Below are 18,246 nucleotides of genomic sequence, written 5' to 3' on the forward strand. Positions count from 1 at the left end.
AACAGTGCCTGAATCATCTTTGATCGATGCCCAAACAAACTGAGAAAGGGAAAAGCATATTTTACTGCTCCACACAGCGACCAGTCTTCAGATTAACATCCAACACAGTTCTTAAATTTTAATGTATCAACACATATCACAACAATATTGTCCGCAACATGAAGGGAAATTAAAAATCTAACCACAGGGAGCCCTACTGCTAAATCAAACAAAGCTACTGACACCTGAAGCGGAAGAAAGGACCAAGGAAGAAACCGTAAACTGAGAAAAGGAAACAGCACATGAAGTAAATAACATCTGCACACAACCGTGTCAGACTTTCTTTAAGGATGAACTTTATACTCCCATTTCCTTCTGAGCATGTTCACCTTCACCACTGTCATGACATAAATCATATCAAAGAACCTATCAATCGTCAGAAAATATGCAACCCTCCAAGGCCTTATGAAGAACAGTACATTCCAGACGATCAAAAGCCCAAAAGCGAACCCCACTTCCCCGGTGATGTATGTCATTGCAGGCATTGTAGTATCCATACCACGATGCTGCTCATTTCCTGTTTCCACAAATGGAGCCTCTTCAGTGCAGGAGGCATTCCGAAGAATGCAGAGTGCAGAATTGCCCACAAAATCCGCATTCGCGAATGTGGAAAATTGCCCTCCTGTTGGTATATCTCCAGCCAAGTTGTAAGAGACATCAAACTTGGACAGAAATGTCAACTTTGTTAGAGATGCTGGTATGCTCCCACTGAGATCATTGTGGGACAGATTTAGCGCTTCCAGGCTCGACATGTTTGACAACTCATCAGGAATGCCTCCTGAGAAGTTGTTCCAGCTCAAGTTCAGTACATGAAGATTCACAAGATGGCCAAGGCCAGGCAAGACTGGCTTAACAAGCAAGTTATTGGAGAGGATCAGCGACGGTGGGAAGCTACTGACATGATTGTACTGCAAACCTTTGTCAGCCGAATTCTTCTTGAATAATGGGAAGCCCTCTATTGATGCATGCTCACTTGAATAATTACTTGAAAGTAAGCTCTTTATCTGTATAAAGCTCTCAGGAAGCTCCCCACTAAACGAGTTGTTTGACAGGTCAAGATAGAAAAGATTATTCAGATTCCCCAACCATAACGGGATTGTTCCGTTCAACTTGTTCCATGAAAGGTCCAGCACTCTTAGGCTCTCCAAGTTCTGCAGCCAAGGTGGAATCATGCTGGAGAGCGCACAGTGTGCCAAGACAAGCACCTGCATGCTCTTGAACCCACTGATGCCATCCATTGGCAGGGTCTCAACACCACGTAAATTCTTGGTGAGCACCAAGCTAGTCAGTTTGGGCAGGTGCTGCAAGACTCGCAATGCCGATGACAAGTTGGTGAAGCCACTGTGAACAAGAGAGAGGTGCAATAGGGATTGCAAATTCTTAAAACTCTCTGGTATCTCTCCCTCAAGCTTGTTCCTTCCAAAGTTCAGGGTCTTCAACTTGGTGCACCACACGAGGCTGGGAGGTATAGCACCACTCAGCATGTTGCTCCCTGCATCCAGAACGTTCAGCCTTGGCAGTAAGTTGAAGTGTACGGCAATCTCACCCGACAGCGAGTTGTTCCTTAGGTTGATAACCCTCAGCATTGGGCAGCTCGACAGGGAAGCAGGCAATGTGCCACTGAACGAATTTGTGGCCAAGTTTAAGAACTCCAGCCTCCTCAAACCCCCAAACACATCAGGAATGACTCCTGTGAACAAGTTATATGACAGGTCAATATGCATAAGCTGAGAGAAGTTACCCAGGTACTCGCTAATAAGACCTCCAGAGAGCTGATTTTCCCGTAGGCTCGGCCTCCTCAACTCTGATAAAGTGTACAGGTCGCTGGGGAGATTCCCAGTGAGGCCACTGCCATCAATAGATAGCTCAGCGAGCACCCTGCATCGGCCAAAGCCTGCAAGGATCTCACCGTTGAACCCATTCCTGGAAAATCTCAGGGCCTTAACCGGCTCAACACAGAGTGCCGTGATGTTGAAGCCACCAGAGAAGGCATTGCTAGAGATATCAAGAACTGTCAGGTTCATTGCGCCGGGGAACACAGGGTACGATCCGGTGAATTTGTTGAAGGAAACATTCACCACCTCAATTGCCAAGTAGCCGCCTTCACTTGCCAGGAACGCACCGGAGAGCATGTTCACAGTGAGGTCAAGCTTCCGCAACCTTGCTAACCGGCCAAGCCCCTCCGGTGGCTGGCCGCGGAAAGAGTTGCGAGAGAGGTTTAGAGTCACAAGGCCATCAAGCAAGGTGATCGCATGGGAGATGCCGCCATGAAGGCTCCTGTTGGAGAGCTCCAACCCAACAACCCTCCCAAGATCACAAGAGACGCCGGTCCAGGAACAGCATGCTGCATCACTGGAACCCCACCCAACAAGTCTGCTGCTCATACCCAAGCCATTGGAAAAAGCAAGAAGCGCCTCCAGGTCAGTGGTGTTGCATGTCTGGTTCAGGGAGTGAATGCCATGTACGTGGAGCAGAGAGTAGATAAACAAGAGGTGGAACAAACAATGGTAGCCTCCCATCTTTGGTGAGAGGCGGAGGCGAAATTAGAACATGTTTCTGGAGGGCATGAACAATTTGAAAGAACTCTGGGCTGAAAACACACACCTTTTCTTGCAAAGCTGCATGAAATCAAGCATGAAGAACAAGCGAAGCTGACAAATAGCAACCGCAGGAGGATTCCAAAAGAAGGGAAACAGTTCATTCTTAACAGCAAACCTTTTGGTTGCTGTTCTTTACCGAAAAAGGCTTTCGCCCCGTTTTATATATAAAGCACCAACCGATCACAACTCAAATACAAACACACGCACGCACCCAAGGCAGGATACAAAGGCGCTGAGTGCAGCAACACTACCCCGTACTACAAAAGCAACCGGAGTCCTCAACCGTGGGCATGCCACCGCGAAGAGATGAAGCCGCCTATGACGAACCGTCGAACTGTGTGCTCTAAGGCGACGCCTTCAGGAAGGTTACGACACCAGAGCGCCGCCACCGCCCGACCCGAGGATCAGAGTTTCCCCTGGAGCAACATGACGGGCAATGAGAGCCGCGACGATGCCTTCAAGAAGGGAACGAGCTTCGCCACTGCCGGTCCATCCGCGGATAGATCAGGTTTTCACCCCGGTCAACACTCACTTCCACCGGACGCCACACCCCAGCGACCACGCCGCCCACACGACCATGGCCACCGGGCAGCACCTAACCACGGGCTCTGCCCATCAGCACCGCGGAACCACCACCAGGGCCGCCACCCCGGCATCCCAGACCTTGACACCACCTCGCTCGAGACCCACCGCAACCCCAACCAAAGATACGGGCGGAAAGGGCCACCTTTCGCACCCCTGAGCTGCCCCCAACGCCGAAACCCAATGGGGCGGCCAAAACTGGTCTCCATCGACCCGTCCGGGACACGGGGTGCGAGACGAGCTCGGTCCTGCTGCCGGGCGCGAGACGAGCACAGTCCTGCTGCTGGGCCCGAGACGAGGCCGGTCCTGCTGCCGGACGCAAGACGAGGGCGGTCTTGCTGCCGGACGCGAGACGAGGTCGGTCCTGCTACCGGGCGCGAGATGAGCGATGTACCATTGTCGGGGGAGGGCCGAACCTTCGACGAAGGAAGCAACTAGAGGATAAGGAGAGGACCGAAGGTCGAAACGGGCCGCCTATAGACGAGCCGACGCCGGAAAGCCAGCCGTCGTCCCAACCGGCCCGCTGAGCTGCCATGATGTCGGCACAACAAATGGGAGCCTCCACACAGAAAGAGCCGACCCAGCACGCCGCCGCCGCCCACAGCTGGAGCAACAACCACGTCGGGCCGCTGCCGCAACCCGCGCCGCCTGCCCACCAGACGTCGGCAAAGCGGACACGCACCACCACCACCACAACACCAGCGCCACCGCGCCCTGGCCAGGTCCAGCCGGAGCCCCCCACCCCACCGGAGTAGACGGACCCCAGCTGCAGCGCCACTACCTAAACACGGCCGCCGGCCTCCCTTGCAACCGCCAACCACCACACCGTCCTGATCTGGGCCGGGGGCCAGATCCGCCACCAGCACGATCCAGGGCGGCGGATCCCCATGTTGGAAATATGCCCTAGAGGCAATAATAAATGGTTATTATTATATTTCTTTGTTCATGGTAATTGTCTATTGTTCATGCTATAACTGTGTTATCCAAAAATCGTAATACATGTGTGAATACATAGACCACAACGTGTCCCTAGTAAGCCTCTAGTTGACTAGCTCGTTGATCAACAGATAGTCATGGTTTCCTGAGTATGGACATTGGATGTCATTGATAACAGGATCACATCATTAGGAGAATGATGTGATGGACAAGACCCAATCCTAAGCATAGCATAAAAGATCGTGTAGTTTCGTTTGCTAGAGCTTTTCCAATGTCAAGTATCTTTTCCTTAGACCATGAGATCGTACAACTCCCGGATACCGTAGGAGTGCTTTGGGTGTGCCAAACGTCACAACGTAACTGGGTGACTATAAAGGTGCACTACGGGTATCTCCGAAAGTGTCTGTTGGGTTGGCACGGATCGAGACTGGGATTTGTCACTCCGTGTGACGGAGAGGTATCTCTGGGCCCACTCGGTAATGCATCATCATAATGAGCTCAATGTGACTAAGGCGTTAGTCACGGGATCATGCATTGCGGTACGAGTAAAGAGACTTGCCGGTAACGAGATTGAACAAGGTATTGGGATACCGACGATCGAATCTCGGGCAAGTAACATACCAATTGACAAAGGGAATTGCATACGGGATTGATTGAATCCTCGACATCGTAGTTCATCCGATGAGATCATCGTGGAACATGTGGGAGCCAACATGGGTATCCAGATCCCGCTGTTGGTTATTGACCGGAGAGGCGTCTCGGTCATGTCTGCATGTCTCCCGAACCCGTAGGGTCTACACACTTAAGGTTCGGTGACGCTAGGGTTGTAGAGATATGTGTATGCGGAAACCCGAAAGTTGTTCGGAGTCCCAGATGAGATCCCGGACGTCACGAGGAGTTCCGGAATGGTCCGGAGGTGAAGAATTATATATAGGAAGTCCAGTTTCGGCCACCGGGAAAGTTTCGGGGGTTATCGGTATTTTACCGGGACCACCGGAAGGGTCCCGGGGGTCCACCGGGTGGGGCCACCTATCCCGGAGGGCCCCGTGGGCTGAAGTGGGAAGGGAACCAGCCCCTAGTGGGCTGGGGCGCCCCCCATGGGCCTCCCCCCTGCGCCTAGGGTTGGAAACCCTAGGGTGGGGGGGCGCCCCACTTGGCTTGGGGGGGAAGCCACCCCCCCTTCCCCCTTGGCCGCTGCCCCCCCTTGGAGATCCCATCTCCCAGGGCCGGCGCCCCCCCAGGGGCCTATATAAAGGGGGGAGGGAGGGCAGCAATATCACAGCCTTGGGCGCCTCCCTCCTCCCCTGATACACCTCCCCCTCTCGCAGAAGCTCGGCGAAGCCCTGCCGATACCCGCTACATCCACCACCACGCCGTCGTGCTGCTGGATCTCCATCAACCTCTCCTTCCCCCTTGCTGGATCAAGAAGGAGGAGACGTCGCTGCACCGTACGTGTGTTGAACGCGGAGGTGACGTCCGTTCGGCACTCGGTCATCGGTGATTTGAATCACGGCGAGTACGACTCCGTCATCCACGTTCATTGGAACGCTTCCGCTCGCGATATACAAGGGTATGTAGATGCACCCCTTTCCTCTCGTTGCTAGTATACTCCATAGATGCATCTTGGTGAGCGTAGGAAAATTTTAAAATTATGCTACGATTCCCAACAGTGGCAGCATGAGCCAGGCCTATGCGTAGTTACTATGCACGAGTAGAACACAAAGCAATTGTGGGCGTTGATGTTGCCAATTCTTCTTGCCGCTACTAGTCGTATCTTGTTTCGGCGGTATTGTAGGATGAAGCGGCCCGGACCGACCTTACACGTACGCTTACGTGAGACAGGTTCCACCGACTGACATGCACTAGTTGCATAAGGTGGCTAGCGGGTGTCTGTCTCTCCTACTTTAGTCGGAACGGATTCGATGAAAAGGGTCCTTATGAAGGGTAAATAGAAATTGGCAAATCATGTTGTGGTCATACGTAGGTAAGAAACGTTCTTGCTAGAAACCTACAAACCATGTAAAAACTTGCAAGAACAATTAGAGGACGTCTAACTTGTTCTTGCAGCATGTGTTATGTGATGTGATATGGCCAGAAGATGTGATGAATGATATATGTGATGTATGAGATTGATCATATTCTTGTAATAGGAATCACGACTTGCATGTCGATGAGTATGACAACCGGCAGGAGCCATAGGAGTTGTCTTTATTATTTTACATGACCTGCGTGTCATTGAATAACGCCATGTAAATTACTTTACTTTGTTGCTAAACGCGTTAGCCATAGAAGTAGAAGTAATTGTTGGCGTGACGACTTCATGAAGACACAATGATGGAGATCATGATGATGGAGATCATGGTGTCATGCCGGTGACGAAGATGATCATGGTGCCCCGAAGATGGAGATCAAAGGAGCAAATGATATTGGCCATATCATGTCACTATTTGATTGCATGTGATGTTTATCATGTTTTTGCATCTTATTTGCTTAGAACGACGGTAGTAAGTAAGATGATCCCTTATGATAATTTCAAGAAAAGTGTTCCCCCTAACTGTGCACCGTTGCGAAGGTCCGTTGTTTCGAAGCACCACGTGATGATCGGGTGTGATAGATTCTAACGTTGGAATACAACGGGTGTTGACGAGCCTAGCATGTACAGACATGGCCTCGGAACACACGCAATACACTTAGGTTGACTTGACGAGCCTAGCATGTACAGACATGGCCTCGGAACACGGAGGACCGAAAGGTCGAGCATGAGTCGTATAGAAGATACGATCAACATGGAGATGTTCACCGATCTTGACTAGTCCGTCTCACGTGATGATCGGACACGGCCTAGTTAACTCGGATCATGTTTCACTTAGATGACTAGAGGGATGTCTATCTGAGTGGGAGTTCATTGAATAATTTGATTAGATAAACTTAATTATCATGAACTTAGTCTAAAATCTTTACAATATGTCTTGTAGATCAAATGGCCCACGTTGTCCTCAACTTCAACGCGTTCCTAGAGAAAACCAAGCTGAAAGATGATGGCAGTAACTATACGGACTGGGTCCGGAACCTGAGGCTCATCCTCATAGTAGCCAAGAAAGATATATGTCTTAGAAGCACCACTAGGTGAAGCACCAATCCCAGAGAACCAAGACGTTATGAACGCTTGGCAATCACGTGCTGATGATTACTCCCTCGTTCAGTGCGGCATGCTTTACAGCTTAGAACCGGGTCTCCAAAAGCGTTTTGAGAAACATGGAGCATATGAGATGTTCGAGGAGCTAAAAATGGTTTTCCAAGCTCATGCCCGGGTCGAGAGATATGAAGTCTCCGACAAGTTCTTCAGCTGTAAAATGGAGGAGAATAGTTCTGTTAGTGAGCACATACTCAGAATGTCTGGGTTGCACAACCGCTTGACTCAGCTGGGAGTTAATCTCCCGGATGACGCGGTCATTGACAGAATCCTCCAGTCGCTTCCACCAAGCTACAAGAGCTTTGTGATGAACTTCAATATGCAGGGGATGGAAAAGACCATTCCTGAGGTATATTCAATGCTGAAATCAGCGGAGGTGGAGATCAGAAAAGAACATCAAGTGTTGATGGTGAATAAAACCACTAAGTTCAAGAAGGGCAAGGGTAAGAAGAACTTCAAGAAGGACGGCAAGGGAGTTGCCGCGCCCGGTAAGCCAGTTACTGGGAAGAAGTCGAAGAATGGACCCAAGCCTGAGACAGAGTGCTTTTATTGCAAGGGAAGTGGTCACTGAAAGCGGAACTGCCCCAAATACTTAGCGGACAAGAAGGCCGGCAACACCAAAGGTATATGTGATATACATGTAATTGATGTGTACCTTACCAGTACTCGTAGTAGCTCCTGGGTATTTGATACCGGTGCGGTTGCTCATATTTGTAACTCAAAACAGGAACTACGGAATAAACGGAGACTGGCGAAGGACGAGGTGACGATGCACGTCGGGAATGGTTCCAAGGTCGATGTGATCGCCGTCGGCACGCTACCTCTGCATCTACCTACGGGATTAGTTTTAAACCTCAATAATTGTTATTTAGTGCCAGCTTTGAGCATGAACATTGTATCTGGATCTCATTTAATTCGAGATGGCTACTCATTTAAATCCGAGAATAATGGTTGTTCTATTTATTTGAGAGATATGTTTTATGGTCATGCCCCGCTGGTCAATGGTTTATTCTTGATGAATCTCGAACGTGATGTTACACATATTCATAGTGTGAATACCAAAAGATGTAAAGTTGATAACGATAGTCCCACATACTTGTGGCACTGCCGCCTTGGTCACATTGGTGTCAAACGCATGAAGAAGCTCCATGCAGATGGACTTTTGGAGTCTCTTGATTACGAATCATTTGACACGTGCGAACCATGCCTCATGGGTAAGATGACCAAGACTCCGTTCTCCGGAACAATGGAGCGAGCAACCAACTTATTGGAAATCATACATACCGATGTGTGCAGTCCAATGAGTGTTGAGGCTCGCGGAGGATATCGTTATGTTCTCACTCTCACTGATGACTTAAGTAGATATGGGTATGTCTACCTAATGAAACACAAGTCTGAAACCTTTGAAAAGTTCAAGGAATTTCAGAGTGAGGTTGAGAATCAACGTGACAGGAGAATAAAATTCTTACGATCAGATCGTGGTGGAGAATATTTAAGTCACGAATTTGGTGCACACTTAAGGAAATGTGGAATAGTTTCACAACTCACGCCGCCTGGAACACCTCAGAGAAACGGTGTGTCCGAACGTCGTAATCGCACTCTATTGGATATGGTGCGATCTATGATGTCTCTTACCGATTTACCGCTCTCATTTTGGGGCTATGCTTTAGAGACTGCCGCATTCACTTTAAATAGGGCTCCGTCGAAATCCGTTGAGACGACACCGTATGAATTATGGTTTGGGAAGAAACCTAAGCTGTCGTTTCTAAAAGTTTGGGGATGCGATGCTTATGTCAAGAAACTTCAACCTGAAAAGCTCGAACCCAAGTCGGAGAAATGCGTCTTCATAGGATACCCTAAGGAAACCATTGGGTATACCTTCTACCTCAGATTCGAAGGCAAGATCTTCGTTGCCAAGAACGGGTCCTTTCTGGAGAAGGAGTTTCTCTCGAAAGAATTGAGTGGGAGGAATGTGGAACTTGATGAGGTGATAGTCACCCCTTCCGTGCCGGAAAGTAGCGCAGCGCGGGAAGATGTTCCTGTGGTGCCTACACCGACTGGGGAGGAAGTTAATGATGATGATCATGAAGCTTCGGATCAAGTTGCCACTGAACTTCGTAGGTCCACAAGGACACGTTCCGCACCAGAGTGGTACGGCAACCCTGTCCTGGAAATCATGTTGTTAGCCAACGGTGAACCTTCGAACTATGAAGAAGCGATGGCGGGCCCGGATTCCGACAAATGGCTAGAAGCCATGAAATCCGAGATAGGATCCATGTATGAAAACGAAGTATGGACTTTGACTGACTTGCCCGATGATCGGCGAGCCATAGAAAACAAATGGATCTTTAAGAAGAAGACGGACGCGGATGGTAATGTGACCATCTACAAAGCTCGACTTGTCGCTAAGGGTTATCGACAAGTTCAAGGGGTTGACTACGATGAGACTTTCTCACCCGTAGCGAAGCTGAAGTCCGTCCGAATCATGTTAGCAATTGCCGCATACTATGATTATGAGATATGGCAGATGGACGTCAAAACGGCATTCCTTAACGGCTTCCTTAAGGAAGAGTTGTATATGATGCAGCCGGAAGGTTTTGTCGATCCTAAGAATGCTAACAAAGTATGCAAGCTCCAGCGCTCAATCTATGGGTTGGTGCAAGCATCTCGGAGTTGGAACATTTGCTTTGATGAGATGATCAAAGCGTTTGGGTTTACACAGACTTATGGAGAAGCCTGTGTTTACAAGAAAGTGAGTGGGAGCTCTGTAGCATTTCTCATATTATATGTGGATGACATACTATTGATGGGAAATGATATAGAATTCTTGGAAAGTATAAAGGCCTATTTGAATAAGTGTTTTTCAATGAAGGACCTTGGAGAAGCTGCTTATATATTAGGCATCAAGATCTATAGAGATAGATCAAGACGCCTCATTGGTCTTTCACAGAGTTCATACCTTGACAAGATATTGAAGAAGTTCAATATGAATCAGTCCAAGAAGGGGTTCTTGCCTGTATTGCAAGGTATGCAATTGAGCACGGCTCAATGCCCGACCACGGCAGAAGATAGAGAAAAGATGAGTGTCATCCCCTATGCCTCGGCCATAGGGTCTATTATGTATGCCATGCTGTGTACCAGACCTGATGTAAACCTTGCCGTAAGTTTGGTAGGAAGGTACCAAAGTAATCCCGGCATGGAACACTGGACAGCGGTCAAGAATATCCTAAAGTACCTGAAAAGGACTAAGGATATGTTTCTCGTTTATGGAGGTGACGAAGAGCTCGTCGTAAAGGGTTACGTCGACGCTAGCTTCGGCACAGATCTGGATGACTCGAAGTCACAAACCGGATACGTGTATATTTTGAATGGAGGAGCAGTAAGCTGGTGCAGTTGCAAGCAAAGCGTCGTGGCGGGATCTACATGTGAAGCGGAGTACATGGCAGCCTCGGAGGCAGCACAGGAAGCAGTCTGGATGAAGGAGTTCATTACCGACCTAGGGGTGATTCCCAACGCGTCGGGCCCGATGACTCTCTTCTGTGACAACACTGGAGCTATTGCCCTTGCAAAGGAGCCTAGGTTTCACAGGAAGACTAGGCATATCAAGCGTCGCTTCAACTCCATTCGTGAAAGTGTTCAAAATGGAGACATAGATATTTGTAAAGTACATACGGACCTGAATGTAGCAGATCCGTTGACTAAACCTCTCCCTAGAGCAAAACATGATCAACACCAGGACGCAATGGGTGTTCGATTCGTCACAATGTAACTAGATTATTGACTCTAGTGCAAGTGGGAGACTGTTGGAAATATGCCCTAGAGGCAATAATAAATGGTTATTATTATATTTCTTTGTTCATGGTAATTGTCTATTGTTCATGCTATAACTGTGTTATCCGGAAATCGTAATACATGTGTGAATACATAGACCACAATGTGTCCCTAGTAAGCCTCTAGTTGACTAGCTCGTTGATCAACAGATAGTCATGGTTTCCTGAGTATGGACATTGGATGTCATTGATAACGGGATCACATCATTAGGAGAATGATGTGATGGACAAGACCCAATCCTAAGCATAGCATAAAAGATCGTGTAGTTTCGTTTGCTAGAGCTTTTCCAATGTCAAGTATCTTTTCCTTAGACCATGAGATCGTACAACTCCCGGATACCGTAGGAGTGCTTTGGGTGTGCCAAACGTCACAACGTAACTGGGTGACTATAAAGGTGCACTACGGGTATCTCCGAAAGTGTCTGTTGGGTTGGCACGGATCGAGACTGGGATTTGTCACTCCGTGTGACGGAGAGGTATCTCTGGGCCCACTCGGTAATGCATCATCATAATGAGCTCAATGTGACTAAGGCGTTAGTCACGGGATCATGCATTGCGGTACGAGTAAAGAGAGTTGCCGGTAACGAGATTGAACAAGGTATTGGGATACCGACGATCGAATCTCGGGCAAGTAACATACCGATTGACAAAGGGAATTGCATACGGGATTGATTGAATCCTCGACATCGTGGTTCATCCGATGAGATCATCGTGGAACATGTGGGAGCCAACATGGGTATCCAGATCCCGCTGTTGGTTATTGACCGGAGAGGCGTCTCGGTCATGTCTGCATGTCTCCCGAACCCGTAGGGTCTACACACTTAAGGTTCGGTGACGCTAGGGTTGTAGAGATATGTGTATGCGGAAACCCAAAAGTTGTTCGGAGTCCCAGATGAGATCCCGGACGTCACGAGGAGTTCCGGAATGGTCCGGAGGTGAAGAATTATATATAGGAAGTCCAGTTTCGGCCACCGGAAAAGTTTCGGGGGTTATCGGTATTGTACCGGGACCACCGGAAGGGTCCCGGGGGTCCACCGGGTGGGGCCACCTATCCCGGAGGGCCCCGTGGGCTGAAGTGGGAAGGGAACCAGCCCCTAGTGGGCTGGGGCGCCCCCATGGGCCTCCCCCCTGCGCCTAGGGTTGGAAACCCTAGGGTGGGGGGGCGCCCCACTTGGCTTGGGGGGGAAGCCACCCCCTTCCCCCTTGGCCGCCCCCCCCTTGGAGATCCCATCTCCCAGGGCCGGCGCCCCCCGAGGGGCCTATATAAAGGGGGGAGGGAGGGCAGCAATATCACAGCCTTGGGCGCCTCCCTCCTCCCCTGCTACACCTCTCCCTCTCGCAGAAGCTCGGCGAAGCCCTGCCGAGACCCGCTACATCCACCACCACGCCGTCGTGCTGCTGGATCTCCATCAACCTCTCCTTCCCCCTTGCTGGATCAAGAAGGAGGAGACGTCGCTGCACCGTACGTGTGTTGAACGCGGAGGTGCCGTCCGTTCGGCACTCGGTCATCGGTGATTTGAATCACGGCGAGTACGACTCCGTCATCCACGTTCATTGGAACGCTTCCGCTCGCGATCTACAAGGGTATGTAGATGCACCCATTTCCTCTCGTTGCTAGTATACTCTATAGATGCATCTTGGTGAGCGTAGGAAAATTTTAAAATTATGCTACGATTCCCAACACCCCATGGGCTGCGCCGGAGAGGTAGGAGGCGGCGCCGCCGGCCACCAAAACGCCAGGGGAGGGGAGGGAGCTGAGGCAGGGCCGGCCCGACGACCGCCACCACCGAGCAGAGGAGGGACGCCCAGCGACGGCCCCCATCTACGCGCGGGAGGGAGCAGCCCCGCCGCCGCCAGCGCCACGCGGCCTTAGGCCGGCGACGCCCCCGGCGGCGACGAGGAAGGAGGGCGGGGCGAGGGGGGAGGGGGGAGGCGGCGCTAGTGTTCCTCCCCGGGGCGCCCGCGGGAGCACCTCGGGGAGGGAGGGGTGCAGGTAAATCTTGTCGTTGCTGTTCTTTAAACGGCAATGAACAGTGTATTCTTTACTACGTACAAGACAGCTCCAGTGACTTGGTAAAACTAGATTATTTCAATATAAGCGGTCCCATCCTAGTATTTTCCCCGAGTTTCCCTTACAGTTGACTCAGTGACCCAGACACCCAGTGTATAGACATATGGCACTCTAGGAGCGTTTGACTGTTTCTACTACTTTAGGTACCGTAAAGACTACGGCTGGATTATTTGGGCAACAATAAACTCAGTAATAATGCCAGTTACATGTCAGCGTTGGCTTAACTGGTCGTCCGTCATCGGGCTTTTTTGCAAAAAAGTACCCCCGTTTCTGATAAATTGACCCGCAGTCCTAATTAAAGTGTGGATAACGTTTCGTTTTTTGCAAAAAAAAACCCTGCCACCACAGCCCGTATGAGAACACGAGGGTTACCTCCGCCGCCGCGCCCCATCTCTCCACTGCCGCGCCACCGTCCCTCTGCTCGCCGCCGCGCGCACCGTCCCTCTGCTAGCCGCCTCGACCCATCCCTCCACCGCCGCGCCCCCGTCCATCCTCTCCTCGGTGCCCGTCCTCGCTCCGCCGTTGCCGAATCTGAACGAGATCGGGAGAATCCGCCGCATCTCGCGCAGCTGCTCGTCGGCCATGCGGGAAGGACGAACGAGCTGCTCATCGGCGTCCGTCCCACAGCCCCGCTGAAGACGGCGCCCAGCCCCCTCGACAGCGCACTCCTCCTACTTGCCGCCCGGTATACCTCCCCTACTCTCCGGCCCCCTGCATCCCACTCCCCCTACCATAATATTCTGATTTCGAGGCAAACATAGTGTTTGATGAAATTTGACTATAGAATTGTTTTCTGTACTGCTATCGTGCTACGTCGTCAATTCAAGGTGTGTAGAAGATGTTGTCCTGGGTGTGGCTGCTTGTGTGTATGCATATATGTTAATTGGTGGCTGGTGTGTGTGTGTGTGTGTGTTCAGGGTGCAAACAGCGACAGCGAGTAGGCGGCAAGTATACTGCGCCGAGAAGCGATACAGGGGCATGAAGCAAGCGAGCAGGCATGCGCGGCGACCTTCTACTGCACTAATAGTAGCCTTGACGGAGCACCAGGGCCGGCTCGACAGGGCATGCCGCCCGCCGGTAGACGCCTGGTTGTGTGAGACGGAGATGAACCCTGCGTCGTCGCCTCTGCAGCCTGGACAGAGCTCCGCCGGTGCTGGGGATGAATCCTGCGTCTGTGATGGTGATGACGCTCTCCATCTACTTTCTCCAGTGGCTATAAGGGAGTAAAGATCACATCGTGGATGTGTTTTTCTTCAGAGATGTGGCCCTGTCATTGTTGGCTGTCGAATTTGCGATGTAATCCGTCCCTATGTCGGTGTATTAACCACTTCGCCCTCCCGCACAATGAGCAGAACAGAGCAGCGGCTGCAATTTACCCATTGATTTCTTAGAGTGATTCAAACCTAGGAAGCCTGCTACTTGTGCAAGCAACAGGGTAACAAGTTTCAGTTTTCTTACTGATGCACCTCAATTTGCAAGGTTAGAACAATGTCAGTTTACTTTATGTTGGTTTTCTAATTTCTACATATTCCTCAAGCAAATCTAATTATCTAGGTAGTACGGAAAGCAGGCAAATTATGTAACTATTTGGGTGTACTCATGTCAGATTGAGGAGAAAGAATTATTTTATTCACCATCCTATTTTTTATCTATAATGATGATCACTTTTTCCATCTTGTGATCTTCTTTGCTCCAGTTGTGCGAATACTTTGTTTGCACTTTAGTGGGACTGAAATTTTCATGCTACCATGAGTCATGGTAGTAGGCTGCTGCGGCAAAAAACTGGTAAGCCCCCTAAGGGAAGAAATTTGAAGAAAGTCTCATATCCTGCTTACCATGTTTTATCTTAAAATTTTGGCTTGATTTTTTTTATGTGTAACCTATATCTCTGCATGGTTACTTTCTCCAGACATGCTTTAGCTGCAGCATTGGTCAAGTGGCTTGACATACCTCACATGAGTCATCGCCAAATGGCCCTTTTCTGAAATTCATTCTCTTATGCACTGAGAGAGGAGTTACTCCATGACAGTATGTATACGTACAGATGCAAGCAATGGAGAAACTCATGCAGATGATGACTGAAGAATTTTTCACGAATTTTCCAACCTGAATTGGCTACAGAGGTTGGGAAAAGAGGAGTCCAGGCTCTGATGAACACATGTTCTTTCGCAGGTGACTAACAGTTGGCACCTCTGTCTTTACATTACATCAGGCCAGCACTACAAAGCCCATGTATGCCTCTGCCTGCCTGCTCAATGGACGATCCGATCACAAAAAAGTGGATAAAAATACTCATCAGTTTGTCAAAATACATGTTTGTTATCTTAGGAATGAGTATAGCTATCACCAGAGTACAAGCAAATATTTCAATTTTTCCATGAAGCAAACTTATGTTATGATTATCACATTTTGATCTTGGAGTAATGATTGACGAAACTAGATGGTTACTGCAGTCTGCACCAGTCCAGTATTTCTAATTACAAGTTTGAGCTCCATAGGGATAATCTGATTAGTGTATCACAAGCTTGCTGTTTCTAATTGTGCAAATTCTGTAGTTATTTTAGTGTTTTGCAGAATGCATAGATTTTCCATAACAGAAAGAAGTGGATGTATAATCTGATTTTGCTTTTGGTGCCAGTTGGCTTTGGAAATCCCAGTTTCTCCAGTATTGTAACTCTCTGTCAAATTGTCAAATTAAACTGATCTTTCTATTTGGACAACTTGTAATTTGTAATATTATGATTTTCCTTTTCAGAAACCAATTCAACTAGACCGGGACTATGTTTATTAGTCCTCCAGTGTTTGTTGGAATGAGATGACCCATGGTATGCCAGCTAACAAGCAACTGAAGCAAGAAGATTTTTGTAATTTCTTGGAAAGAATGAGCCCCTGAACCCAGGATGGCGAAGGATCCAATATGTCAGGACCAATGAGGGAATTGCAGAGCTTCATATTCAGTTTATTTTAGGTGCTTGCCTACTTCAAGTGTCTAGATTACAGGAAACATGTTTCTTCAAGTGTCTACTTCAAGTAAGTTTCTTATAGAAGTAGTCAGTTTGATTCCTTCAAAATAGTTGTTGCCTGATAATTTGTGTATGACTAAATAGCAGTACCTCAAATTTTGCTTCAGCTTCTTAAAACAGAGTAATTCTGTAAATCCTAACAGAACTCTATCAATCTGAACCAATTTCTTGTAAATCTACAATAGCCTCATCTGATCGAATCATTGGTTTCAGATCAATACATCCTTGTGCATTCCCATATGATCAATAAAATTCAGTTTGATTGTGTCAAAAACTTGCTGCTTGACAATCTGTATGACTAGATAGCAATACCTTAAAATTGCTTTTGGTTTTAAACTGAACTGAACTCGGTTGGGGCTGAACTGAACTCAGTTTGGTTCTACTATAGGGTTGTATTCATCATTCTATAAAAACTGAACTGAACTGAACGTTCGGTGGGCAAAATAATTTGATGGACTGTAGTTTCTTTGAATTTTTCTTGTTAACTCTAAACTGGACTCAACTCGGTTTGATTTTGTAAAAAAGATTGTGACAGACTTATATATATGCAGCAGTCTTTCGCCAACACTCAAATTAGATGGGCATGATATTTAAAAGAAATCGACAGACTGTAGTTTATGAGAATTTGGCAAGAAACTCGGAACTGATGGACTTGACTTGTGAAAAAATGTAATCAATGGACGACTACAGTTTATATCAAACACAGTATCGATGGACTTTCGCAATGCAGGCTTGCCCTTGCCGGAGGAGCCGGTTGTCCTGCTGCGACCTTCTCCGGGCAATGGTCAATGATGCAAGCTGAAACCGGGGATGGGATAGCGGCTCCGGCCGACAATCAGAGGCGAGGCAGCGCTGCAGACCGAGGACAAAGTGCTGCACTAGGGGGACGGCGCGGGGCGAGGAAGAAGCGGCGGATGGGGCTGCGCATGGGGGAGTTGGGGCGACGGCTCGGTTCAGCGCACAAGATCGCATTAACTCTGTTTTCTCCTAGGTACCTGCACTGGTATAGTTTCTCCGTGGGGTTACCAAACGATTCTCTCTCCTCCTTGATTAAGATGTCACATCAGTTTTCTGCTTACATGGCAGGCTTAGCACCCGTCCAGGGTGGAGCACTGGGAGCAGCCTTATAGAAGTAAGGCAATATATTCTCTCTTATGCCTACTTGAAATACTGTTGTGGGTCTGTACTTTGCCTCTCATATTGCTAGGATAACACATTGTATGCCTATTCTCTTAACTGTAGTAAGGATGAAGCAGGAAAGTGTGTTGGACCTTCTAACATGGATATTGTACATGTACGAGCTACGGGCCACTATTGTTTACCATATGGATTGTAAATGTAGTGACACTGAAGTTTGTAACATATCCTTAAATTTCTTTATTGTAACATTATGTTAACTAAAAATCTGGTAGCCGTGACCTTAATATTCCCTGTAGAGCCAGCAAAAAATAGAATAAAAAGTTTCATTACAATTGGTGATTGAATGTCAAATGGCAGTGATTTTATATCAATGTGTGGGAGGTTCATGCAGAGTATACCAGTGAAAAACATCATTTATTTAGATGAGCTATTACCAAAGCAGATATACTATATTTCTAGCTGAAGTTAACATTGCTAAAATATTTCACTGGGCAGCAACTTGAGGGCAAGCAACATACATATAAGAGCATCTCTAGTGGATGGTGTATATGGAGGTGGATGCTAAATATACACGATCAAAATCAAAAAATGTCTCCTAGTGGATCGTGTATCAGGTCGTGTAGCTGTACACGTCGCTCCCATGAGCGTACCTGGCGTGGGAGTAAACAGGACCGAACCACGCCCGTGGGCTCGCTCCCGCTCCAGTTCCTCCCGCTCCCGCTCCCGGCCGCCTCCCCAAGGTCGCCGTCGCCCCTCTCCGGCCGCCGCCCAAGGTCGCCGTCGCGTCTCCTCTCCGGCCGCCGCCAAAGGTAACCATTTTTTCCTTTCTCGC

General features: G+C 48.7%; 1 protein-coding gene across 1 annotated transcript; it reads right to left on the reverse strand.

Moving 5' to 3' along the window:
- Positions 1-203: 203 nt before the first annotated feature.
- Positions 204-2,558, reverse strand: LOC123050576 (phytosulfokine receptor 1-like). Its single transcript, XM_044473351.1, has one exon. It carries the CDS (start codon positions 2,556-2,558, stop codon positions 324-326), a length of 2,235 nt encoding a protein of 744 aa, XP_044329286.1. The 3' UTR covers positions 204-323.
- Positions 2,559-18,246: the final 15,688 nt, after the last annotated feature.

This window comes from Triticum aestivum, chromosome 2D, assembly GCF_018294505.1.
Source record: "Triticum aestivum cultivar Chinese Spring chromosome 2D, IWGSC CS RefSeq v2.1, whole genome shotgun sequence".
Classification (NCBI taxonomy): domain Eukaryota; kingdom Viridiplantae; phylum Streptophyta; class Magnoliopsida; order Poales; family Poaceae; genus Triticum; species Triticum aestivum.